Source organism: Nymphaea colorata, chromosome 3, assembly GCF_008831285.2.
Source record: "Nymphaea colorata isolate Beijing-Zhang1983 chromosome 3, ASM883128v2, whole genome shotgun sequence".
Classification (NCBI taxonomy): Eukaryota; Viridiplantae; Streptophyta; class Magnoliopsida; order Nymphaeales; family Nymphaeaceae; genus Nymphaea; species Nymphaea colorata.
In genome coordinates, this window is record NC_045140.1 from 749,119 (window position 1) to 775,802 (window position 26,684).

The 26,684-nt window shown below is 38.0% G+C and overlaps 1 protein-coding gene across 11 annotated transcripts in view; it reads left to right on the top strand.

Moving 5' to 3' along the window:
* The window catches only part of LOC116250235 (BAG-associated GRAM protein 1), a 34,536-nt gene that overhangs the window by 4,646 nt on the left and 3,206 nt on the right, over positions 1–26,684 (top strand). For 2 of the 11 annotated variants that reach the window (XM_031623781.2, XM_031623784.2), the window contains exons 4-18: positions 608–683; positions 2,304–2,432; positions 2,518–2,564; positions 3,838–3,961; positions 5,698–5,814; positions 7,385–7,414; positions 7,509–7,608; positions 8,225–8,331; positions 10,401–10,544; positions 10,633–10,737; positions 11,960–12,106; positions 12,198–12,251; positions 18,232–18,292; positions 18,377–18,438; positions 18,764–19,128. In XM_031623781.2, the coding sequence (XP_031479641.1) occupies positions 608–683; positions 2,304–2,432; positions 2,518–2,564; positions 3,838–3,961; positions 5,698–5,814; positions 7,385–7,414; positions 7,509–7,608; positions 8,225–8,331; positions 10,401–10,544; positions 10,633–10,737; positions 11,960–12,106; positions 12,198–12,251; positions 18,232–18,292; positions 18,377–18,438; positions 18,764–18,874 (1,414 nt within the window). In that variant the 3' untranslated portion in view covers positions 18,875–19,128. Of the gene's footprint in view, positions 1–607; positions 684–2,303; positions 2,433–2,517; positions 2,565–3,837; positions 3,962–5,697; positions 5,815–7,384; positions 7,415–7,508; positions 7,609–8,224; positions 8,332–10,400; positions 10,545–10,632; positions 10,738–11,959; positions 12,107–12,197; positions 12,252–18,231; positions 18,293–18,376; positions 18,439–18,763; positions 19,129–26,684 lie in introns of those variants that run through there. The other 9 variants (XM_050076607.1, XM_031623782.2, XM_031623783.2 and 6 more) reach the window with 9 other exon arrangements.

Below are 26,684 nucleotides of genomic sequence, written 5' to 3' on the forward strand. Positions count from 1 at the left end.
ATGTCTAGCGTCTGAGCAGTGAGCATATAAATTAGATGTTCAGCTTTTTTAGCAGACGTTTTATTTGCAACTTGTCCATTTACTTTCTTTTTCCTTTGTGCTTCATCTTTCTGGATGTTTACTTTTATTTACTGTTAGTGTATACAAAAGCAGTATTGAAGAAGCCATAACCTTTTCTAAGATTTGCTTCGCTTCTTTTTGCGTCGAGCTTTACACGGCTATGCTAATCTAATAATTTCAAAATGTTCACATTCCCTGCTTGTATCTCACATATTGCTTCCTATGTTTTCTCATTTTACTGAGGCTTTCTTCTACTGTTAACAAAAGATAGATGTAGACAAGAGAGCTATATAATTGTCTTCAGTATTTTTTTTTTCTATGCTTCGTCTACCTAAATTATATTCTATGGATAAAACAATTTTTTTTCATTTTTTTAAGGAATTAATTTCCAGAGAAACGGAAACTTTTCATCAAACTTGTCTTCTCAAAATCCTTATTAAGTGATTTGTGGTTGGACATACTACTTGGAGCCTAATGTTTTGCTAAAAGCTGCAATTCTAATTATCATTTTCCCATTATTTTAATTTTTAAAATATTTATGGTGCAGTTCTATGATTCCTGGTTCACGGAATCCAATATGGGGGGAGTGGTTTAATTTTTGTGTGGATGAGCTTCCTGCTGAGGTGAGTTTATAGCAACATTTTATAATGCATTGCAGCTTAACTATTTGATCATTCAATTTTATTGGATGTCTCCGAAGGGACAACTGTTTGGTCATTGAATATGCATGTGAACAATGAGATTCTCAACTTCTTATACTTGTAATGCTACTTTTTCATATATTTTAAAGGAAAAGTTCTTTGACAAAGGCCTATGCTGATGTGGAATATATGATGCCATGTCTACTATGATGAAATAAAATAATGCTACTTGGTGTAAGTATTTTAAAGGAACGGTTCTTTGAAAAAAACCATGCTGATATGGAATATATAATGCCGTGTTTAATATGATGAAATATGTGCTGACTAGTTACTGCACCTCCTTGATAAAGCAGTGCAACATAGATACATTTTAAGAAATGTAAATTCAATGGATTAACTCAGAAGTTTTATTTCAAATTTGCTGAAGTAGCCCATGCTTAAGGCGAACTAAGAAGAATGTCATCTAATGAAAACTATTGGCTGAAAATTTTGAAAAATTACCTTTCAAATTGAGTTGCTATTTATTTCTATTAGAACAGCTGTGCGTCTATCTTAATTGCTTTGATGATTTTCTGGTTGCTTCATTTTGGAGGTTAGGAAAAGTTTTTCGGAACAGATGAACAAGGGAAAAAAGAAAGGAAGGAAGAGGAGGAGATGAAGGAAAGACAAAAAGGAGACAAATAGAAGAAGATGGGAAACATTTAGGAAAAAAATCAGGAGAAGATCAATTTGTGTGTGTGTGTGTGTGTGTGTGTGTGAGAGAGAGAGAGAGAGAGAGAGAGAGATGGAATATGGCTCTGCAAAAGGAAAGGTGAAGGGAAAGTGGGACTAGTAGGGTGGACACCGGTTTGTATGTTTCCTATATTGTTCTCTCTTGTTGAAAGGGGCTTTTGACCCCATGCCTCTTTGGCCATGGTTCTGTGAAGAAATCTCTCTTTTGTGTCTTGAGGTGAAAGAATGCATCCTGGAGGAAGACCATAAGTCCATAAGGCTAGTTCTCAGTTGTTGGATTCTTTGTAGCTATGTTGTATAATGTATAACATAATTCATACTGGTTGGATCTAAAATTACGTACATAAATAACTTATGTTATAACGTAAAAATTTACAAATTTATTTTTTAATATAACAATTCATAAAAAAATAAAGAACCAGAAAATTTCAAAATATAAGGAAAATTAGGGAAAAATAAGCACGAACAAATATGCATGACACAAATATAACACTGTAATAATAATCAGTTTAACAAAAAAGGTGCTTCTGCTTTTTTTCTAACTCTGCGTAATAGTTTGTTAGACAAGTCCTTCCATAAGGGAAGAAACATTATTTTGTTTCTCTTTGGTGGTTTATTGCCAAGGCATTCATAAAAAATTAAACAATGCAGAGGTTGTTAAGCAACCATAGGTTGGCACCTTTCCAATAGAAAGCAATTGATGTAATTGGTCTTGCCAGTGGCATGTGCCAGTGCTTTCCTTATAAAAATTGTTTCAGCAGACATGATCTAATTAATTGGAAACAATGTTACTCTTTGGTATGCACATTTGTGCTTATTAGTGTTATACTGCTCTCTGATTGCATCATATTTTTATTTGTCCTTCTTTAGATCAATGTGACAATATATGATTGGGATATTATATGGAAAAGTATGGTTCTTGGGTCTGTATCAGTTCCGGTAGAAAGTGAAGGTCAGACAGGAGCACTATGGTATACTTTGGATAGTTCATCTGGTCAGGTAACTTCTCTAACCGAAGCATACTGATTCCATGGAAAGAGTGGTAACTCATTTCCTAATGTAAATAAGTTTTGTGTACAATCAGGTTTGTCTCCTCATCAAAACAATAAAGCTTCCTGTGAATGCCGCTGGGTAATTCTTTCCCTTAATATTTTCCCTTTTTACTACTTGACATCATCGTGATATATTTTTTCAGTTTTTCAAAGTCCATGCTTATCTGTCCATGTTGTCCTGCTATGTTGCATGGGACAATCTTGATAGCCAGTACTAAAAACTCTATTTGCGTATGAGACAGAACATTTGAAAAGGTAACACACTCAGAAATACATTATATGTGCATACGTAAATACATACATGGGGTGTGTAAAGGTAAACGGGCACAAAATTGCGTACATACATATAAATAAACTACATAAAAAAAAATAATAGAAAGGGAGAGAGACTTTTATCCCAGACCACTTGTGTCAGGGATCAAAATCAAACCACCTAAAATGCATGCAAAAAGTTCTTTTCTGTTTTTTGGGGTTTTAATCTAGCATTGTAGATGTGATTTTAAGGATGTTTTAGTAGGAACCATTATTAAGTCAAGTTGTTTTGACGTTTAGATGTGTTTCTGAACCATCAGAAAGTTAACAGCTCCTATAACCTAAAAATCTTGTAGTAAACAAATCAAGCTTTTTCATATAATCAACTTCTCTGTAACATGTTTTCATTAAATTAGTAGTCATAAGCACATTAGCCTGCTTAAATTATGTTTAAAATATTTTAGCATGCCTTTTCAGTAGTCTGGTTTTATCAAAGTCACACCAATGTTATCAGAATCAGTTTCTGAACAGAACCAGAAGGGCTGATGGTTCAGCAAATCGGAGTTAAATTGGAATATTCTGTGAACTAGATTGATAAAAAAATGTGTTTTTAATTTAAAAATTTGAAAAAGGAAAAATTCAGAAAAATACTTAGACAGCATTACCCAGACAAGGCCAAGCATTACCCAAACAACTGCTGAAGTGGTACTTCTTTGGAAGTGCACGAATCACAAAGTCTTTCTACCGATGTGTAATGTGGTTCTCTCACTTTCATGGCAGAACATGGGACCTTAAGAAGAGGAACTCAGAATTAGATGCTTATACACCCTGAGTGAAACTTTTTGTATAATGAAATTAGGTGCTATAAGTGCAACGTTTCATTAGGATAGTCTATGTATGCTTGTCTGGATCAGGTTTTTGTTCCAGTGGTTTTCCTTAATTGATTTTTTTATGTGTTAATTTAATGTTGTCTTTTTTTTTATCCTCACATTTATTCATTGTTTACTGCACTCAAAATTATTGAAGAACAGGCAATGGTCCTCCTTGTGGTGAGATGTCTGCCAATTAATATCTATTTCCTGACCTGTATATGTTAACAGAGCTATGAATGGTTTTGCTGGAGCTGTTGCTCGGAGGAGGATTTCTTTGGATAAGCCAGGTCCGACAGTGGTTCATCAGAAACCGGGACCATTACAGATGATATTTGACTTGCCACCTGATGAGGTAAGCGGCACAAGTTTTCAGTTAAGGTTGGTTGTGATATGTGGTATCATTATCGAGGTTGAGCTTCAGCATTGTTCCAAATTATTTGAACCCTTCAAGGAAAGCTGTTTTGTCTGATATCCAGATTTTCATATTTTCTTGAGCAGCGGCTTGTTCTTTGGAAGAGACCTCTGAGAATTAGACTCATGCATACTCACAAATAACAGTGTTATTCTGAAATCAATATTTTATCACCAAAAAGAAGGGAGACAATATTTTTTATTGCGAAATTTTCAAAATATCACTAACAAACAAATATCAGGATAATATCACAATGCATGTCGTATCATATTATAACATAGTCATACTGCAAGTTGAGAGGGGTTTATATCATGAGTTAGGTATGGTTTCATTCCTGAAAGGCTGATTGAGTTGTATCATATTGTTTTCATTTATGTAACATAGAGTATTGTATAATATGGTAGGTTACGTAGAACACTGATATATATATATATATATATATATATATATATATGTATATAGGGAGCTGCATCAAATGGATTACACGTGTGTGTGCTTCCTGATGTAGAATATATATATATATATATATATAGGGAGCTGCATCAAATGGATTACACGTGTGTGTGCTTCCTGATGTAGAACGTGCATGTGTGTGTGTCTGAATTGCTACAGCCAAAACCTGGCTGCAATAATCCATGAAATAAGTTTGATGACTATATAAACTGATTATGAGGCATCCAAACCACTTGATTAATGGTTTATAGGGTGTGATGTTTATAGTTACCTTTTCGAGATAAAATGGTCAGTCGTCATCCATGTTTTAAAACAGTTCACATGAATGAAGTTGATTGGATTATTTGTAATTGTTCCAAATATTCTTCATATGTGCTTAGTCTACATATTCCATAAACATAACACAGGCTATATGCAGACATACATACACACATACATACATGCATATATGCACACACACACACACACACACACATACATACATATATGTGTATGCGCACAGAGAGAAAGAGAGAGGGGGGGAGAGAGAGAGGGTGGTGTGTGTCAAAAAGAAAACAGCTTCTTAAAGTCTGCACATCAGCAGTGGTATGGAGTTTAACTTTAAACCAGCATGTTGCTCGCTGTCTGAAAGGTGAAGCAGTTTAGTCATGTCAAGAATGCCTTAAATGCAACAATCTTCCATTACAAGGGACTTGTTGTAAGGGGCACTGCAATGGCAGTAGGCACTTACCTACCTAAGATCATGAAAGTGTAGACCCTTAGGTAACTATAATAATCCCTATCCAGGGAATCTGATTGTGAATATGCAGATTTTGACCGTAATCTTGGCTGTGAAAGCTACGTTCTATGTATATAGATTTTGGTTCTGAATCACCTAAGTCATTTGTATAGTTGATAGGGCAAACCAGGGTATCCGGTTTGCGTATAGGGCCTTGTGGAGGACGAATCTATTTATACTGGCTTCTGACTTGTTTGTTTTCTTCTGGTGACTTTTCCATTCATGTTAGTCATATGCTCGAACAATATGGTTGCCCTAATGCCTGCAGTTCCAGTTGGAAATAGTAACTAGACAAAGTATTTACTTTTTCTTGAAAGAAAAAATGCTTTGAGCTACTATACAGAACTTTATCATGTAACTAGTCAGTCTATTTAGAATCAAACGGCAAGGGTTGCCGGTTCTACCATTTCAATAACCGTTCTAATTAATGCACATTTTGTTTCAGGTTGTTGAACATAGCTATTCATGTGCACTTGAGAGATCATTTTTATACCATGGGCGTATGTATATTTCAGCGTGGCACATTTGCTTTCATTCTAATGTATTCTCTAAGCAGATGAAGGTTGCAATCTCCTCTTCCCTATGTTACCCTTCCTTTTCCCTCTTTAGATGGATATTCATGGTTTCAGTGTATGAAGAAACTACTTTTATGTTTACTAGTCATTGGCTTATCTCAGTTACTTCTTCTGTTACCATCTATATGCAAATGCATGCCTGTTTGCATGTGCTTTTAATAACTGCTTGCACAAGTCAAAGTGCTGAATAGAATTATTTTTTTTGGTTTTGGTAGAATTACTTCATTATTTTGTAAACAATGAAAAGGAAGAAGAGAAAAAGAAGTTAGCCAATGAATAAAATTCATTCTATGAGCCACAATCAAAGGCATTTTATTACCAGTTTTTGTCTTAAGGCATGCATGAACACATTCTAAGTAGTGCAGAGAGAGGTAGAGAGAGTTATATCCAGATTCCATAGGTTCGTCCAAACAGAAGAGAAAAACAAAACTGGATTTTGGTTCTGGATTTTCAAGCTTTACCAAAACTTCACTTCTCCGGAGAATGAAAACCAGATGTTTGAGGACCTAGGAAATTCAAAACCATTAAAGAAAATTTTCCGGATTTGCAATTAAACCCACTCCAAAGTCCACTGTTTTGGATGTGTACTTTCAAGTTTTTGGCCCACACCAAGAAGATGATTCATAATATCAACACAAGTCTAATTTACTCTATTGGTTTGCCGCCCTTGCTAGCAACCTCCAGGTCTAATTTACAAATCCCTTTATTCCTCTAAAAAAAAAATGATCTTTTTAATAACGGCTCAGCCAAGCTCCAGCCCAATCTCGGCTCAGGCTTAGCCAAGCCAACTCAAACCGAATTGGAGCTTTTTTGAGCCCGGGCTGAGCCATCAAGCTCCGCTTTCGATCTCAGCTCAAGCTCCAGCTTAGTGATGGCTCGGGCTTTGGAGACTCAAGTTGAGTTCAAGCTGGCTCAGCTTGGCTCAAACTCGGCTTGTGTACATCCCCTGGAGCCTGAGCCGAGCCATGTTCGAGCTCTCCCTTTGGAGATTCTAGTCAAGTTTGAAATGTCTCAGCTCAGCTCAAACTCAGTTTGTGTACATCACTTGGATCAACCTGCATATTTTCATTATTATTAATTGAATGGTCCTTAATAAGGTTGGAATTCCAAATTATGTGCATTATAAGATTGCTGAAATGATGGGGTTACTGTAAAATACCAATAATAATATATGAAAGCTCTCAAAAAGAACTTGTGAAGTAAATGACATTAAACATCTTGAATTTGCATTGTCCCAACCAACTCATTTGTGTTGAATGAGCTGTGGCATTTGAGCTCATACCCGAACCTCAAACCATACAGTTCTGGATCCAATCTGGGTTGTTGTGAGTCAAACCTGATCCAAAGCCGGCCATCTTATGTAGCTTTCTATTGGCTATTTAAATGAGCTAAGTTGTTAACTGATTTAGGTTAGTATTTCCCACTGTTAGTTATGTACTTCATGTGTTTGTACTTTTATTGGTTAAAAATGGTATGTTTGGATATCTCTTGTTCTTTTGAACTAGGATATCTACACTATACAGGCTAAGTCTTCTAAGAATTGCTCTCTTTATGTAGGTAGTTATTCCATTTGAAGTTGTTTATGAGGTATGAATTATTTAATTCTTCATTTTATGATGCATACGTGTGCATGTGAATGCATGCAAGTATGATGATAACATTGTTATCTCCTTCTTTGCAGATAAAAAGAAGTCAGCATGCTTTTATTAACCCTTCCATCACTATAGTACTTTGCACTGGTTCTGGTGGACATGGCGTACCTCCTTTAGGTGGCACTGAAGGTAATATCAAATGTCTTTGTTGTTTCTTTGTCTATTTTCATGTCAGAGAATAGTTGGCTACTTCGAATTTATACAACCTTTCAAAGGGTAGTTAGCTACTTAGACTTTGTATAATAACTTTAATATACAGCTTTCCATGATGCAAGTTTCTATTAAATAACCTTTCTTATGGCAGCAGATATGCAACCTATCTTGTTTTTCGGGCTCAATATTCATGAAATTCTTTTTTTTTAATCTGTTTATGTAATTTCTAGATGTTTCTTCCAAAAAATAATTAATTCTGAATTAAAAAATGAAACAAACAAATAACCTGTATATTTTATAGTTTGAGCTGACTTATTTTGCTGGTGTGATGAGTTTTATAATGTATTACTTCCTTGCAACCAGACCTAAAGGATGATGTTATCTGAAGAATTCATTTGACTCCCATAAGTTTCTATCTTCCTTTTTTGTCTTCTTTTAATATGTTATCCTTGTTTGCTATCTTGGTTGTATTCCAAGTATGTTCATGTTCATTTTTATGGAATTGCTACATTACCATTTTATAATTGTATGACATCTAATACTAGTCTCTAGTAGATTGTGCACTGACACTTTTGCCTTCAATTTTTTACAGGAAGAGTTCGATATAAGTTTGCATCATTCTGGAACAGAAATAATACACTTAGAGCTCTACAACGAGCAGCCAAGAACTTTAAAGAAATGGAAGCAACTGAGAAAAAGGTCCACATCTTTTCCTGCATCCCCTTTTCAGGAGCATGCTTCTTGCTGCAATTAGTTGTTTTCGTTGTTGAAATGTGCCTCCACTTCCGAAGGGTCAGAGATCATTTTCTTTTCCTACAGGCTACTGCACAGCACAGAACAAAGTTTTGTCACCTTAAGCATTGATGTATTCTTGACACTGCTAATCATTCGGATGTGATCTACATGATTGATTTCTTAAGATTCACAACTTAGATTTTTTTTTTATTATGCTCCACAAATGATATTTATTTTTTAATAATGATTTAAATTTTAAAGTGACGCCTAAAATTTCCATAAGTGTTCTTGTCTAGGGATGTCATATTTTTCATCAAAAAAACAGGGTTGTGGTAACCACTCTTAGCATGTAGTTCACAAACTTTCAAACTGTCAGTTTTGCAAAACAAAATTCTGAATATTGTTAGGCATACTGTCGCTTTCTCAACGTGCTAGTGGAAGAAAATCCATCATCCCTCTGTCTATCTATGTATGCATATGTAAGGTTTGATGGTTTTGTTGTGTCTTCAATGCACTCTGGAAGCGATCCCATCACCTCTCTCTCCCTCTGTGTTTTTATAGGTTGATCCTTGAGTTTAATAATGTAAATGGAGATGAATGACATAAGTACCCTTTAACAGGAAAGACAAATAATGAGTTAAAGAAAATAGCATTCAAGTAGTTTGAAATGAAATAATCATTTTCTGATTGGCTAACTGGGAATCTTTCAGCAGTGGTTCAAATCATTGTCAAAAGTATTTCCCGTCTACCACATTAAGAATGGAAAACATCGAAACACAAATAAAATGTGAAAAAATATGTTATTTTGTAAAAAAGTGAAAAAAAAAATAATTTTTTAGTGTGTTTTTCAGAAAAAGTATATTTAGTATATATTTGAATAACTATTTTTTGAAATTTTATCAATTTTTTTTAAGAAAAACAGCATAGAACTCAAAATTTAATGACTTCTTACGTTAATGCTTAGTTTTTTTAATCTTTTTGAAATTCTGGGACTGTATGAGAAAAAGTTTCTGTTTACTACTTTAGAAAAACAACATGGATGTGAACCTTAGAAAGATACTTGTGATAATGGTTTCATCACCAAAGTGTGATTTTACCTCCTATCAAATAACATCCCTCAGAAAGTGAGAAAAGGTAGAATCAATTAATATGATATATAATTAAATTTTGAATGACAACCCACTTAGTCAAATAATCATAAGCATGGAAGCTGCAAAGTATAGATAAAATGGAAAACAGGAGCTTTTCCTTGTCATTCATGATAAAGTGAGTATGAATTTGTCAATTGCCTATACACCGGCAACATATTTTAGGAGAATTTTTAAATAGAATATAGATTACTGTTTTGCGATATGAACCCTTGATTTGGGAGGAGTCAAGCCCTCAAAGTGAAAACCATTAATTGAAATAAGTTATTTCGGTCATATAAAATCAGCTTGGGGAGAACAATGAATGAAAAAGCAATCTCATGGCTTCCTTTTGTTCCTGTTTTTGTTATCTTTCTTTGTAAAACTATGGGCTACCTCATTTGGTGTTGGGAACTACTAACTGTAGAGGAAAACAAGGGAAATAACATGTTTGTGTGTATGTGTGCGTATATAAGCAATATTTGGATTGGTAAATATATGAGAATTTTGTGAATTTGATTGTGAGCCATCTAATCATCTCGATTGATGGTTTATAAGGTGTCATGTGTAAAGTTATTTTTCTGAAAAATGGATGACAACTGGTAATTTTAATTTTAAACAGTAATTTATGTGTGAAACCTTCTAAATCGCCAATCAAGTTGATTGAACAACTTATACTCCATGAACATGATCTTCATATTTTTAATTGGTGTATTTCTTAAACTCTATCATGCAACCATTAATCTTATGCATATTATAGAAAGAGAGAGAATTGTCAGATTGGACTAGTTTCCTTTTTCCATTTGCGCTACAGGTTTGTTGTTTTTGTATTGTTATCTCTTGTGAGCATTAAGCTTATTCTATGCAGAATCAGAACTTGGTTGTTTCATTTTGTGTGGAATATAGGAGAAAATACAGTCAGCGTTAAGGGCAAAAAATAGCTCTGTTAGGAGCAGTGATAATGTCGATGAGGCTTCATATGTTGACCTACCCAAGGATGAAGAGTCCCAGCCATTCATTAAAGAGGAAGTCTTAGTTGGTATTATCAATGTGTGTATTCAAGCCATTGCCCTTTGTAAATTGTGTCCTTTTAGCAATACCACAGTTTTTTAAAAAACTTTATTTCACTGTCTTGTAGGAGGAATTCCCTTGTACAGCTGAAAAATTCTTTGTCGAGTTATTAGGTGATAACTCCAAGTTCATTCATGAATACCGCAAGGCAAGGAAGGATACAAATCTTAAGGTGAGCCTCTAATGCGATAACGATGTAATAATCATGATAGTTTTTTAAGTGCTTGCTCCTAAGTGTGATGCATCCTGGATGCAGCATGTTCTAGTTTGTATACTCAAATGCTTGGGAGGAGCTTAATGGTTTTTTTTTCTGGATATTGGGTTTGCCTATATAATACCATGTGGACATAAGTACTGGTAATGGGGACTTGGGTGTAAACAATGGGATTCAGAAGTGCCCTGATCCATTTCATCCATGCTGTTCAGCACTCAACCATATAATTTGCTGTCAATGAACAGCTTTTTGTATCTCCATGGCTAATTTTGAATTTTAGTGAAAAAGTGACACTACTACCACCTTGTAAGTTGGCGATCTCATATATCAGCCCAGACCTTATTCTTTTGTTTTGGGTATCAATAGTATGTCGCAGGTGAAGGTGCGGGTGCAGACTTGGGTGTATGATAAAGATGCAGAGATAATTTCAGAGGACATTGTGTGTTCTTTTTTTTTTTTTTGGGGGGGGGGGGGTATATATATATATATATATATATATATATATATATATATATATAAATTTTCTGTTTATTGGGCATGGAAAATCTTTTTTTAATCATTGGCTTGGTTACTGTTGCTCAAGTATCAGATGCGCTATTTGGCTGTGCCATCATATACAATACCACTTCTCCTTACGTTTGGCTAATGATCTATGTTTGCTGAGTTGCAGCCTTGGGGTTTATCCATGTAGATGATTCATGGGGCTAGCATGACTTTTGAATGTTGGGGATCAGTTAGTGCCTTCTCTCTCTCTCTCAAGTGACAAAAGATTCATTTTATTCATCAAAAAGCTAGATTCAGTTAATGCCTTGTCCCTTAAGCTGCTTCTTGCTGGGGATGTGGCTTTGATGTGTGAAGTTGATGATTGTTAAGGTCTTTGTCATCATATTTCTGAAAAACAATTATGTTTCATGTTGCTTGTGACCACTTCTTTTCATGGTGTATAAACACAGAAACATCATTTGTCCAGTCAGTTTGCAGGGACATTAACAGATTTATTAATTTTTGTATACATGTGCACGTTCTCTCATGCTCTCTCTCTCTCTCTCTCACACACACACACACACACACACGCAAAGCACAAGGACCATATGGTGAAGACACAGACTATTTATGTTAGTGGAAACCGTAGTTTTCTCTGTTGCATACCATGCCTAAGGTGCTGCTTCTGGATCTGCAGATTGGCCCATGGCACACTGCCAATCAATACACGGGACAGGTGAGAGAGATAACATTCAGATCAGTTTGCAATAGTCCGATGTGTCCTCCAGATACAGCTATGACTGAATGGCAGCATGCCATTCTGTCGACTAATAACATGAACCTGGTATTTACTGATCATATACCCTTTTAGGCTCTTTCAGAATGTTGCCTGTACTATCTTTTTCTAAACTGTTAACAATTTCTTGCTTAATCAGGTATTTGAGTCGGTGCAACAGGCGCATGACGTGCCTTTTGGATCATACTTCGAAGTAATGTCTTACTTCAAAGCTTTTTTATCTGTTTTTTGGTCTATAAAGTTCTTTTTTTTTCTCTCACTATGATGCCTAAAGTCTAAGCAATTTACGTTTTTAAGTTTAGGTTTGTAATTCTTACTGACATACAAACAAAGATAGAAGTAAAGGGTATTTGCGTAAGGGTTAAATTCATCATGTCCGAGACCAGTTTCTTGAAATTCAGGAAACCTGCATTCTTTAAGATCTCTCTATGAGCCCTTGTAAATGGAGAGGATCATAGTCCCACCAGGTTAGAGATAAGAAGAACATTATCTGAAATAGATTTGGGTGGAATCATTGTTTAGCTTCAGTTCTTTATAGCCTTGTTATGCCCTCTTTTGTTGCACAAAAAACATGTAGGAACATTCCTTTAATTCCCTCTGTTAGGATTGGATGGCTTGTTTGGAATAAGAAGCAACCCAACCTCTTCATCCTCATCCATAACTGATTCATGTAGCCAGAAAATCTTCACAAAGTACTCGTCTCTCCGTATGCAAAACAGATATATTGAGAAGAGAGGATGAAAGAAGACGATGGAGGAAAGGGAGCAGCCGGCTTAACACAGCCCTGCGTTCCTTAATCTTTAATTAAAGAATAACCCTAATAGGTTACAACAGATTTGTACATAAAAAGATAAAATATTACAAGAGAGCCACCGCCTAGTAACTTTAGGCGTGTGGATATAGGGAGAATGGATCGGGTCTGAACAGACCCGATCCCCATACGCTAACAGCTCCCCTCAAGTTGTGCATGAGATTTGATCATGCACAACTTGTTCTTCAAATCCCAAAAATGCTGCCCTGTGAGACCTTTGGTAAAAAGATCAGCTATCTGTTCATTGGTGGATATATAAGTAGGCAAGATCTCGGCTTTTTCAACCTTCTGACGAATGAAATGTTGATCAATCTCTATATGTTTGGTGCGATTATGCAAAATGGGATTGAAAGCAATTTTTATGGCACTTTGATTGTCACATAGTAATGATGACCGAACAATAGGAAGATTGAGCTCCCCAAGTAAATGACGTAACCATGACGCTTCAGCCGTCCCTGCAGCCATTGCTCTATACTCTGCCTCAGTGCTAGATCGTGCAACAGCACGCTGCTTTTTACTGCTCCAACAAATGAGATTAGAATCAAGAAAGAGACAGAAACCTGAAACTGATCGTCGGTCATCGGGATCGCCTGCCCAGTCGACATCAGTATATGTATATATGCTATGTCCAAGAGAAACATTGGAACATTTGGTGTATACTAGTCCATCTCCAAGAGTAGCTTTGAGATACCGTAGGATCCGCTTAGCAGCATCCATATGTCCTTCAGTGGGTGCATGCATGAACTGAGAAATTTGATTTACAGCATATATTATGTTTGGGCGAGTAAAGGTAAGGTATTGTAACATACCAACAATGCTGCGATAGAATGTGGGATTGGAATATGCAGCAGTTCCATCAGATGCAGTCAATTTAGTATTCAGAACACTGGGGGTAGTGATGGGTTTGCAATTAGTCATACCTGCCCTATCCAAAACATCAAGGGTATACTTGTGCTGTGTAAGAGTCAAACTATCATTTGTCATGTCAAGTTCAACACCCAAAAAATATCTTAATTCTCTCAGATCCTTCATCTTGAATTCTTGCTTCAACATACCTTTAACATAAGATATATGTGAAGAAGAATTCCCAGTTATAACAATATCATCAACATAGATAAGTAACCAGGTGGTAGCTTCTCCAGTGCGATAGATAAACAAAGAGTGATCGAGAGAGCTTCGGAGAAAACCAATTTGTTGAATGTGATGAGAAAAACGATCAAACCATGACCTAGAAGCTTGCTTCAACCCATATAGAGACTTGTGTAATTTGCAAACCCATTTTTGAGAATCATGAGTAGTGTAGCCGGGAGGTTGCTCCATGTATACCTCTTCCTTAAGAATTCCATGAAGAAAAGCATTTTTGACATCTAACTGATAGAGAGGCCATCCATACGAGACTGCAAGAGAAATAATGACACGGATTGTTCCCATCTTGATGACTGGACTGAATGTTTCATCATAATCTTCCCCATATTGCTGAGTGAAACCGCGCGCCACAAGTCGTGCTTTATACCGAACAATGCTACCATCTGGTTTATATTTCAGTTTATAAACCCATTTGGATCCCACAACATTCTTATCAGCTGGACGAGGGACAATCTGCCAAGTCTGACATTCATGCAAGGCTGCCATTTCCTCATTCATAGCTTCAACCCAACATTTTTCCTTACTCGCATTGTGATAAGATGTTGGTTCCACCCTTTTGCTGACTTCTGTCATAAACAACTGAAAATCCAAAGAAAAACTGTTATAGCTCACCCATCTATCAATAGGATGTCGCACGCGTTGTGATTGGCGTGGAACTGCAGTAGGAACTGATCGCCTAGAATACACCAGGCCTGAGAACCGATTATGCATAGGTGGCTCACTGGGCTGAGAAGATGAAGGCATGCTGTCCAAGGAAGTAGTGCTGCTCAAGGAACTACTTACAGATGTCTCGGGCTCATTAACAACTTGCTCATTGTGCTCAGTCAACATTGTTGCCCCTTGTCTTAAGATTTCAGCATGAAGCCAAGTATCATAAACTTCATTTTTGTCCTTGAGTGTCACAGAAGTAGCCTTGGGATCCTGTAACCTGTTCTCATCAAATACAACATGCCGTGAAATATGTACACGCCCAGTTTTAGGATTGTAACACCTATAACCCTTGTAATTTTCTGCATACCCTATAAATCTACATAAAACAGCACGATCTTGAAATTTGTTTCGCAAGGAAACATCAACATGCACATAGCACACACATCCAAAAACACGCAACTCCTCATAACGTGGCTGCTCTTGGTGTAAAAGAAAAAATGGTGATTTTCCATCAAGCAAAGCCAATGGCAATCGATTTATAACATGTACAGCCGTATGGAAAGCCTCGGTCCACAATGTCATAGGTAAGTCTGTTTCATGCATCATGCTAAGTGCACTTTCAACAATATGCCTATGTTTCCTTTCAGCAATTCCGTTTTGCTGAGGTGTATGCGGACATGAAATTTGTCTAGTGATCCCATTATCTAGTAAGTACTTAGTAAATTCATTAGAAATAAATTCACCACCACCATCACATTGAAAATGCACAATATTACTGGAGTATTTATTTTGAACTAAGGCATGAAATTGAGTGAATAGGCGAAAAACTTCTGATTTGTGTTTCATGAAATGGATCCAAGTATATCGGGAATATGAATCAACAAAAATGACAGTATTTACTCCCAGAAGAAGAAGGAACTGGAGCAGGCCCCCAAACATCAGAATATATGGTGTCAAAAACCTTTGGAGCTCTTTTATTTATTAATTGAAAAGGAAGGGCATGGCTCTTACAGATATGACAACTCGAGCACATGCTGGACTCACTGACAGAACTCAGACTGGACTTATCTAAGAGCCCGTCTGCAACAAGACTTCGAACAAAAGATTGACTACAATGAGCTAACCGACCATGCCAAATGGATGGTTTATTATACTCTGCGACATTGACTTCACTATGACTTGGAAAACATGAATCGGAAGGGTGAGATTTTGACATCTGTGGAGCTCCTTCAAGGACATACATATCTCCTTTGCGAGTGCCCTCAGCGAATGTCTTCTTGGTTCGAGCATCCTTGACATAAACAGAAGAGGGTGTGAATTCAACAGAGGATTGAGTATCATCAATAAGGTTGGACACTGAAATAATATTTTTCTTGACACTTGGAACAACAAGAACATTCTTTAATGGAATCGAAGAAGAGCCCATAGAAATTTGTACATTTCCAATGTGATATTGTGTGATGGGAACCATCTCCCGTGACAACTGAGCCTTTATCTAAATAAGGGAGAGCACTAGAGAGATTATCTGCGTCACCAGTAACATGGGCTGCTGCTCCAGAGTCCACATACCATTCTCCTTGCTCGTTTTGTTTCAAATGAAGCTTAGACAGGGCTGTCATGAGGAGTTGTTGTACGTCTGCTGAAACATTAGATCCAGATGATGATGAAGCTGACCCTGCTGCTGCCTTGTTCTCACGTCTAATCTGATTATTTTTGTTCTGCGGGTTGTGCCAACATTCTGACTTTACATGCCCCCTCTTGTTGCAATAGAAACAAGTCGGAACCCTTCTAGATGTGGCAGATGTAGTGTTCATGCCCTGTGGTGTTGGGAGAATCCCTCTTCCCATTCCTGCCTGAGGAATCCAAGTACGAGTGCGATTCCCTTGCAATGCATGTGTCCCTGTGATCAGTACATTGTGACTGTTGGAAGGAATCAAATTCTGTCGCTGAACACGACTAGCTTCGTGTTGGAATAACTTAGCCTTGAGATCTTCGAAAGATGGAAGAATAGGTAGGACTTCCAAGGCTGTGCAAAAAATATCAAAATCTGTTCCCAGTCCACTCAAGGCTTGTTGCACTTTGTCCTTGTCGCTGACGGGATGTCCAATGGCAGCAAGTTGATCACTTACACTTTTAATTTCATTCAAATATTCCAAAACAGTACGCGTCCCACGCTTGATGTCCTGAAATTGCCTTCTTAACTGCAGAAAATGTGCTTCGGATACTTGAGAATACGTGGTGGCAAGGGTAGACCACAACTCTAGGGCTGTTAAATCATCATCAATACCTCCTAATACTTCCTCTGACAAAGTAGAAGTAATATAGGCAACAAGGGACTGGTCGTGAGCCAGCCAAGCTTCATACTCAGGATTATTTTCAGTAATGGTTTCATATTCAAATCTGATTTCACTCATAGCCGCCCCAGCAGCTTGATCTCCCACTACGGTCTTCTTCACTTCACGGTCAATATACATAGGAGGTGCTGGAGTGGTCCCATCGATATGCCCGTAGAGTCTATGACTTTTGATAAAAGGGACTATTTGACGTTTCCAAGTCAAATAGTTACTATGATTCAGCTTTTGAGAAATAAGTTGGGAGAGAAAGCTGGAAGATAGAAGAGAGGGGGTCGGCTGATCCATAATTGATTTAGGGCAACGACAGAAATTAGGGCAAAACGATGAGAAGATTAGGGCACAACGATTAGGGCAAATCATGCAAGATTTAGGGCAGAAACTGAAAAGAGGGATGACCACGCCAGAAAAGAAAGAATTTAGGGCAGATTAGGGCTAATCACATCAAACTGAAATCACTCACCGGAGGACGATGCAACCTGGCTCTGATACCATGTAAGAATCTTCACAAAGTACTCGTGTCTCTCCGTATGCAAAACAGATATATTGAGAAGAGAGGATGAAAGAAGACGATGGAGGAAAGGGAGCAGCCGGCTTAACACAGCCCTGCGTTCCTTAATCTTTAATTAAAGAATAACCCTAATAGGTTACAACAGATTTGTACATAAAAAAATAAAATATTACAAGAGAGCCACCGCCTAGTAACTTTAGGCGTGTGGATATAGGGAGAATGGATCGGGTCTGAACAGACCCGATCCCCATACGCTAACATATCCTACTGGCACCTGAAGAGATTTATCTTGTCACCTTCACCTTACAAAGGAAAAATTTATGTCTTCAAGAAGGGAAGATGATAGTGACAAGGGAACATGCATATAGTCTGCAAACCCTATATGATGTGTGTGTGTGATGTTGACAAGTAGTTGATTAAACGTTTTGATAGAAGACGAAAGATAATCATGCAAAATTTTTAAAGTATTTAAATGAAAACAATATCGGAGTTCGTCAAAGTTGACTGATTGGAAATGGGCACTGACTGGGATATCTGCGCTCAGCATTGGGCTTTTATGTTCGCTGAGCCATGTTCTGGACAGCACCCAAGTCCCCAAGTAGATGCCACAGCCTTCTTGGCATGTTTATGTCTTTAGCTGTGTATTCATGTCTGTCATTTTTATTAAGAAGCACCAGGATGCTGAAACTGATATGTGTGTCAGGTACATTCGAAGTGGGTCTTAGAAACAAAGTCAGACTCTGGCATTCTGGCCATCAAAGTTGGTATGTGCAACCTGTTTGGGAATTTCCCTTCTTCATTCCTGTTTCCATTCAAGAGTTAAAAAACTTGAAATGAAATACTTGCAGGTGCACATTTTAAGAAATGGTGTGTGATGCAGTCGAAGATAAAAAATAGTGCTGTCCATGAGGTAAGCAGCAACTGTTCAGCCACCAACAAATTTATATGGTGGGCGTAGTTCAACTGCCTTTATTATGTTTCAACCTCTCATCGCTCAATCAGAACTTTCTTTCTTGTTCATAACTTCACTTTTGAGTGAGAATAAATGGTAAAGGTGGAAAGTGCTTGTTTGACATTGGATATTTTCTCGTTCTAGTAGACTTTCTCAAGCAAGTCCTCAACTAGACTATAACCTTTCTTCAGTTGAGCTCAAACTCTTGCTCACTAGGACAGACTTGTTTTACAGAGTTTGTCTTCTCCTGCCCTCAACTGATGTGTTAGTCAATCCCGTGCAGTACAAAAAAGAAGCAGAGCTGATGTTAGAAGTGGCACGGGAGTATCTGAAGTCTTTGACTTCCAGGGAAGGTTTGAACGGCATTTCCAGTGAAGGCGACCCAAATACCTGATTCTGTAAAGATTAAGAGCAAAAGCTTATTCCGTGTACACAGGCCATCTTTCTGCCTGTCCCCTCTGCTGGAAGCAGCTTGCTGTTTGTAGTATGTATATTTTTCAGGGGATGTGCATCTATATGTGCCTTTCATGGTTCCATTTGGAACTTGATAAGGTTGGAATTTTGTATTTTTACTGGCCTTGCCCTTCCTGTAAAAACATTATAGTGATGTCATATAATGAACCAATAATTAGAAATACTATTCAGAAATGCTGTTGCCACCGTCTCTTTCACTTCTCATGTTCAAGTTCTGTAGTTTCTACTAAGTTTTTAGGTTCACTCACACTTATCCATATCCTTTTGAAAGATTGAATGCATCCTATCAGTTCTATCGGGGCTCTGTTCATTTTTATGGGAGCACAACCGTGTTGCACCAAGCTCAAAACAAAGAGAATAACTAAGGTCAGTCAGGCCGACAGAGCGACGGAAAAAAAACGGACACAGCAGAGCAGGAATAATTAGCCACCACCATCTCTCCCATCCCTCTTCCCAAACCCGTGCAGATGATCCCCATCTTCAATCGAGGGCTGCACATTAAGCACCCCTATGCCAAACTTGGCGACCATCTTATACCACCCCTTTGCGATTCCAGAGAGGAGCTTATCTTATACTACACCTCAGAGTCATATCATAGGGCACCTCCGAGGATCTACTCCCCATGCTTGATTTGTCATCCTTCCTGAGCTAGAAGCCAGGGCTTGACTATGACTCTGAAACTCCCATTTCTTCTGTTATGCTGCATGGGTTCTCTAGTCCAGTAATGATCTCTTTAGGATCGGATGCGGGACAACGTTTCGTGGACAGGTTGCAAACTAAACTGGTCGAGCTTTCTCTAGATGAATTTATAAACCCCTAGTGCCATTTGCAGAGTATCTGTCTCTACGTTGCCATTTATTTGATCAGCTGTAGACTGTAGTTGCTCCTACCGTCACAGAAGTCCTTCAGATTTGCTTCTATGATTAAAATCAGAGCAAGACTAAGCATTAGGGAACTTACCAGTCTTATAAGGCTGCTCCTCATAGCATGGAAATCACTACAAATCACGCCAGGAATGTCCTGGGATTCAGGAACTGTTCTTCACCCAACGATGGACCTTTTAACATCTTTTTGGTCCCAAAGACAAAACAATACGGGCTTTCCCATCCTCTTGGTCTTCATCCTTTTGAACGCCCTTCATGCTCGTGCTGCCATGCACCTCGCAATACTCTTAAGCACTATTTAATTGTTTTTGTAGTGCACCTAAAAGATTAGAATCTTTTAAATAGTGTCGTTGAGAGAGCCCGAGATTATTCACTCCTTTTCGAAAAGGCCATGTCAAATCTAGGATTTTCAAAAACCTGGTTTTGATCATATACACCCCCCATAAACGCCTTATAGAATTAGAAAGCTACCAAGTTGTCCGGAACAATGTTGAGAAAATTGTAGAATGCTGATAAATATTATCCCGATGGAAAAATCAAACAAGAGGGGCCAAGTATTGGCAGGTCAATATATTAATAAAACGATTTCTTAGAATCTCTTTCTTAGTTTTTAAATATAGAAGGCCTTAAGCATGTCAAACTAATTAAATTTCGACTTCATGCATCTATTCATTCAAACAGATAGAAACAGAAGTCACTGACATACATATATAGAATTTGGTCTATATAAAATTTAAAGAAGTGAACATGCATTCATTTTGGCAATCCATGAGAGGCGAAAGCCCCCAACACATCCTAAGTCGAAAGTTGCTTCAGGACTTCGGTGATACTATGGTATATCATTTAATTTGAGTGTAGCATGTACTACCATTTGTAGTGTAGAGGAACTGCTCACATGAAACGACCTGACAACTGGGCTCTCACATGAAACGACCTGCCAATCCGACCAACTACACTATATTGTTGGGGTGCAAAACCTTTATTTTTGGTCTATATTTGGGTTTAATTTGAATTGAGCTCAACGTTTAAAATTTGCATTTTGATTCAATCCAGAAAAAGAAACCGAACGTGGATGCAATTTTTTATGCAAATAAGTGCATTCTTGTCCCAACTTTTATCCAATTCAATGTGATTTTTACTTTTTTGTTGAATCCAATCCTTTTTTACTTGTACTTGGACAAAATTTCAAACATCTCAAAAGAAAAATATGCCGAATATTTGAAGGACTATTAACAAAAGCTTGCTCGAGTTTTAGGATTTACGTTTAACAAGTTGACTTGATTGCAAAAAAAAAAAAATCTGTTGAATGAAAATGTGAGTGTTCATGTTTATACCATTAAAAGTTAGGTCAGCTCCAGATTTGATCTGTAAAAGTTTAGTCTCTCTGTGATCTTTCTCATTCTGTCAAGTTTTCCGATTTCGTGGCAAATTAACAAGCTGGCGTCTGGTCGACCATGGTTTTTCCGTTGTTGGAAGTGTTGTCGTGATCCGAATCCTCATCTCCTTCCTTTTCTTTCTGCACGCTCGTAGCACCCCTGCTCAACATTTTCCGGTGGTAATGCATCAGTATTATAAAGGAAAGAAAATTTATCCCCAGAAAAATTCGGCCAAGACAAAATCTCCCCGCTTTTTAATCTTTTTAGGCTTTCTTAAAATATGGAAAATATCAGTACAAATAAAAATTTATAGACTGGTCACTAAACGAAGGGACCTAAAAAATATCGGGTGTTTGGAAATTGCCTTTTTATTTCTTGTTGTTCTTAGAGTTCAAGGCTGCTGAAGGACTTAGTTTAACTACTTAGGTTTCTCAGGATGAGTGCGTCTACCATTTGCAGTCAAGAGGAGTAGCGCCCCATGTGAACTGAACTAATGATACCAGCTTGACCAGCTATACTCTTCGGGGCAAACTTTTGAAAAATACACTTGAGGATTAAAGACAATTGATACACTTAATTTTATATACCGTTAAAAACATTTACACAAGCTTTGCACTGCTAAGAAAAGTAACTTTATGTCAATGAACCAGTAATTAGTTGTTATTAACTGATGTTGGGGGTTGAATGTGTCAAGAAAAACTAAAATACCGACAAACTTTAAGTTCATTAGATCGCATTACTCTCCTTAACTATATTCAACTGATGTATGCTTAACTATATGCAAGTTTGGTAGTTTTCTTACTAATATTTAAGATAGTATTAGGAATCTGATTGTTCTTACCTATATTGATGCTAGGCTGTTAGGCATTAAGAACAAGGTGATGAATCTACTTTAAAGTTGATGTGGATTTATGGGATACTTGAATCCACCCCAATTTTGAGGTAGATTTAGGAAACGTTAGTGTACTGTTCCTAATGCCAAATAACCCCTGAAGATCATTTTAAGGAAAACCTAAATGCATTAACAAATTTAAGTACATTTTCGAGCAATTTTTTAAGAGGTAAAGTGGGAAGACTGATTTAACAATTAACTCCACAAAAGTAATCTTATGGATCTTTTTGTTTGACGTTTTAGTTGGCTATTAACAATGGAGAGAGATGTTTGATGTATTTTTCATTATCCCAAATCCTTACGTGTGTATCAAATATTTCATTCCTTTATCCAGGTTTTACTTCACCAACCATAATTTTTGTTTAAATTTTCCTTAAAATTTAGATGCAAATTCAACCATATTTCAACCATATTATGAAAATGTCTGATCTAAGCTCAATTTTTTGTTGGTAATGTTAGATAAGACTTAAAACATGAGATTTTTGAGGCATGGAAAACAATCTGTACGCTGGAAATATTGAAAAGAATTATTCATCAGTAAGCAATTTTTTAGAAAAAAGAAAAAAAAAACTGTTCCTTCCTCTTTAAAATATGAAGTTGCAGGTCTATGTAAACTCCTATTGTTCTCTCCATATATAAAATTTGCATTCATATATTTTTAGTTTTAGCAATTGAAGAGAGGTTGTTACTTTCGAAACTTAAAATCTGGTTTTCGAAATCTTGGCACCACATGTATTTAACCTTATAAAATTTCGCCCGAAATTATGAAAAATCTAACGATCGGAACGCTTGCCTGCAACGGCGACACCTCCCTGCTTCTTGGAACTCCGCCATCTCGTAGTCGTCGAAGATCGCCATTCCCTCTTTCTTGGCCTTGTCTTTCAAGCCAGAAAGATGCAGTCCCGAGTACGTCCTTTCGAGCTCTTCCACCCTGCGCGTCCACGGCCTTCCGAACTTCGGCAGCTTCTCCGGCAAGAGGCACGATACCGTCTTGTACCTGAACGACCACTCAAGAAAGAAGCAAGAAAGCAAGCGTAAGAATTGTTCGAGAATGACGGGAAGTGTCGACAGATTGAAAGAAGGGAAGATGGCCGTCACTTGTTAAGACAACATGGAAGATATCTGTAAAAGGACGAAGAAAAGAAAGAAACTGACGAGTCCTTGAGGTCCTGGAACGTGGCCAGTCCGGTTTCATCTAGCACGTTGTACTGGGGAATGCGCAGAGACATCTCCAGTTGAATGTGCCTGACTTTTTTCACCTGCCACATACTGTCCCGGGTTTTATCAGATAGCAGCTCTTAAGGCCAATCATTCTCGGCCGTCGGACGGTCGCCGAAGAAATTGAGAAAATTTGAAGAACGCCAACAAAGAAATATATGGACTGCTTACACAGATTCGATCGTGAGGAGCAACGTTTCGTCTTCGACGCTCATGCATTGCCCTCCCGATGCCCTGTCCTCGGCTTCGTCTTGCCCTCCTCGGTTCCATTCATGTATCCGGAGACACGGCTCGGCGATCGTCTCCCTCAGTCGACTCAGCGCGGCAGGGAGGTCATGGAGTGGCGGGGCTTCCTCCTGATCGGCGCCCTCCGCCTCGTCTCTCCCTTCCGCGGACACCGAATTTTCTGTCTCGGGAGACACGCCGGAATGCGGTTCTGGTGCAGGAGGGAGTCCGGAGTCTTGCCTGTCGGTGCATGGCACGAGGACTTGGGGCTCCGCGGGAAGCGGTTTCGAGGCGGGTCGACGGTATGGTGGTACTGAGTAGTTGGGTGGCGGAGGAGGTGGCCTGCGTGGCGGAGGTGAAGGTGGAGCCGCGGCGGATGGGACAGTGACCGCTGGATTCCGCCGGCGTCTGGATCGGCCCATGCTTGTAATGCGACGTCGACGCTCGAATGGAGCCTCAAGTCTTGTTTTGTCATCGTGGACGGATCCGTTTCCTAAATGCCAGTTGATTCGGATATCCGATTTGGGTTCATTTTTTGGTTTCGAAATCAGGCGTCATAAGTCCTACTTATGGCGGAGCCACATGGTGCTGCCCACACCAGCTTCACAAACGTTATTTGCTTTTACATTACCAATTTGATACTAAATTGATATATTTAGTGTTCATATATATAGGTTTCCTTAAAATTATAAAACTTGCTGAATTAGTGCCCACACCAGTCAAAATTCCTGGCTTCGCCATTCCACCTAAAACCAACTTAAAGTTACAATTCCGGCGAGCGGAAGGAAGGATGAAGCTTCCTTTTTCCGTAACTTTCTTTCATTGTTGAGATCCAATTATGTTTTCACATCTTAGTGAATTCGTAATACACTCATCAACTAAAGTAAGTATTACATTACCATCGTTAAATTTAACCTCACGACCAAACTCACGCCGGTGCATCAGTTCGACCATCTACGCTACAGCCCTTAGTGCCCATTGTAATTGAAGTTTTCTTTTTCAAGAAAGTCATGAAGAGATGTTAACAAATGAAAGTGAAAGATGCATTTTTACCTTCTCATTAATCCCATGTTCATAGTCGGTTTTAAATTCAATGGAACTCCAATCAGTTGCATTTTGATCATAACCCATTAATCCCATGTTCATCTATTGGGTTTTGAATTCAGACTCAAAAGGGAATGTATTCTATCTGAATCTCAATTTTAAATTTGAAATCTAAATCCAATCCACATCAGACTTTTAGGTGCATGACTGAATATCAATCTCACTTTTAAACCTACCATTGATTTGGACCTATGTTGTGATATGTTAAGAGCTAAGATTCCCCCGCATAAAAGACAGAATTGGCTTGGAATCTATTTGGTGGAGGCCTCAAGTCTTGAGAATTAAATTTTACCTATTAAATTTTTCAAAATTTTTAGTTTAGCCCCCATAAAACTTCTGAAGAAATAGGCGTTGACAATGTTAAAGATTTTCAAAAATTTTATTATGCAATTGTGAACATTGTATAATAACAGGCTGCCCACGCAGCTGATAAATTTCATCTTAACCAAAAAAAAAAATAGATCAAACAAGAGGGCACCAAGCATTGGCTTTTGAGTTTTTATATATGAAAAATCATTACAAGCATGTCATCGATGCTCCCAATAATATAATAAACAATTGCTCGAAAGGCAGTGGCAGAGATGCATCTAATAAAAAACTTCAGGTTAATTCAATATTTGATTTGAAATTAATTCACTACTAAGCGCATGGATGAAAACATATTTAAGCAAGACACATATTTTGTTTAACAAGTTGAATTAACTGATAAAAGTCTGTTGAATGAAATGGGAGTGTTGATGTTTATGCCATTAAAAGTCAGGCAAAGCTCCAGGTTTATGTAAAAATTTAAGACAAGCTGCCATCTGGTTCGATCGATCGGCCATGGTTCTTCCATTGTTCATCTGATTTCTTCACTTTCTTCCCACAATGACAGTACTGTTCAATACTGGTGATTGAATGCCTTGAGTGCCTTATGGATATGAAAAGGAAAGTCATGTATATAACTGTTTGCATTCTGGAAAAGAATAGTTCATTATAAGCAACCAAAGAAAAAATGTTTGCATGCTTCCTTTTTAATATAATAAGTTGCAAGTAGTTCTACCATATACATAAATTCTTATTGTACATATTCTACATATATATGTTTATATTCATAATATATCATGTTTATATTCATAATATCCTATAAAAATGTAAGTTTAGCCATTAACAAAGGCAGTTCAATTTGGAATTCTAATGTAAGAATGAACATGTAGCCAGACGTTGGCACCCTGTGCATTTAATTTTAAGCAATATATCTGAAATTTAACCGCTTATATATCGGCATTGGAAAATCTAGCGATATAAATGCTTACCTTTGACGGTGAGGTCCTTCCTTGCCATGATGGTGCTTCAGCTCCGGTGTCGAGTTGATAATCTTCAATGCCTCATTCTGGGCCTCGACTTTCAAGTCGGAGAGATGCAGTTCCATGTACGTCTCCTCGAGCTCTTCCGCCCTTGGCGTCCACGGCCTTCCCGGCGCCGGCAGCTTCTCCGGCAAGAGGTTCGATAGTCCCCTGTACCTAAACAACCATTCAAGCACGGAAACTGAAAGTAAACAGAATAAGGATTGTTCGTGAGCAATGGACAATGTGGAGAGATCGAAGAAAGGAAGATGGTAGTTGAGAGAAGAAAGAAACTGACGATTCCTTGAACGCCATGTACGTGTCTCCGGTTTGACTTCTCACGTCTTCCTGGGAGACGCGCAGAAGCATCTCCAGTTGAATGTGCCAAATTTTCTTCACCTGCCACAATCTGTCGCTGGCTTGATCAGAAACCGGCTTTTCCGGTGAATTTCTCGGCCATGCGAAGGACGGAGAGAATCCTGAGCTAATTTGAAGAACACCAATCAAAGAAATATGTGGATTGCTTACATCGCTTCCGTCGCGAGGATCAACTTGTCGTCATTGACGCTCATGCTTTGCGCTCCCGATGCCCTCTCCTCGGCTTCATCTTGCGCTCCTCTGTTACACCCATCTTTCCTGAGACATGGCTCCGCGATCCTCTCCCTCAGTGGACACAGCACGGCGGCGAGGTCACCGAGTCGCGGTG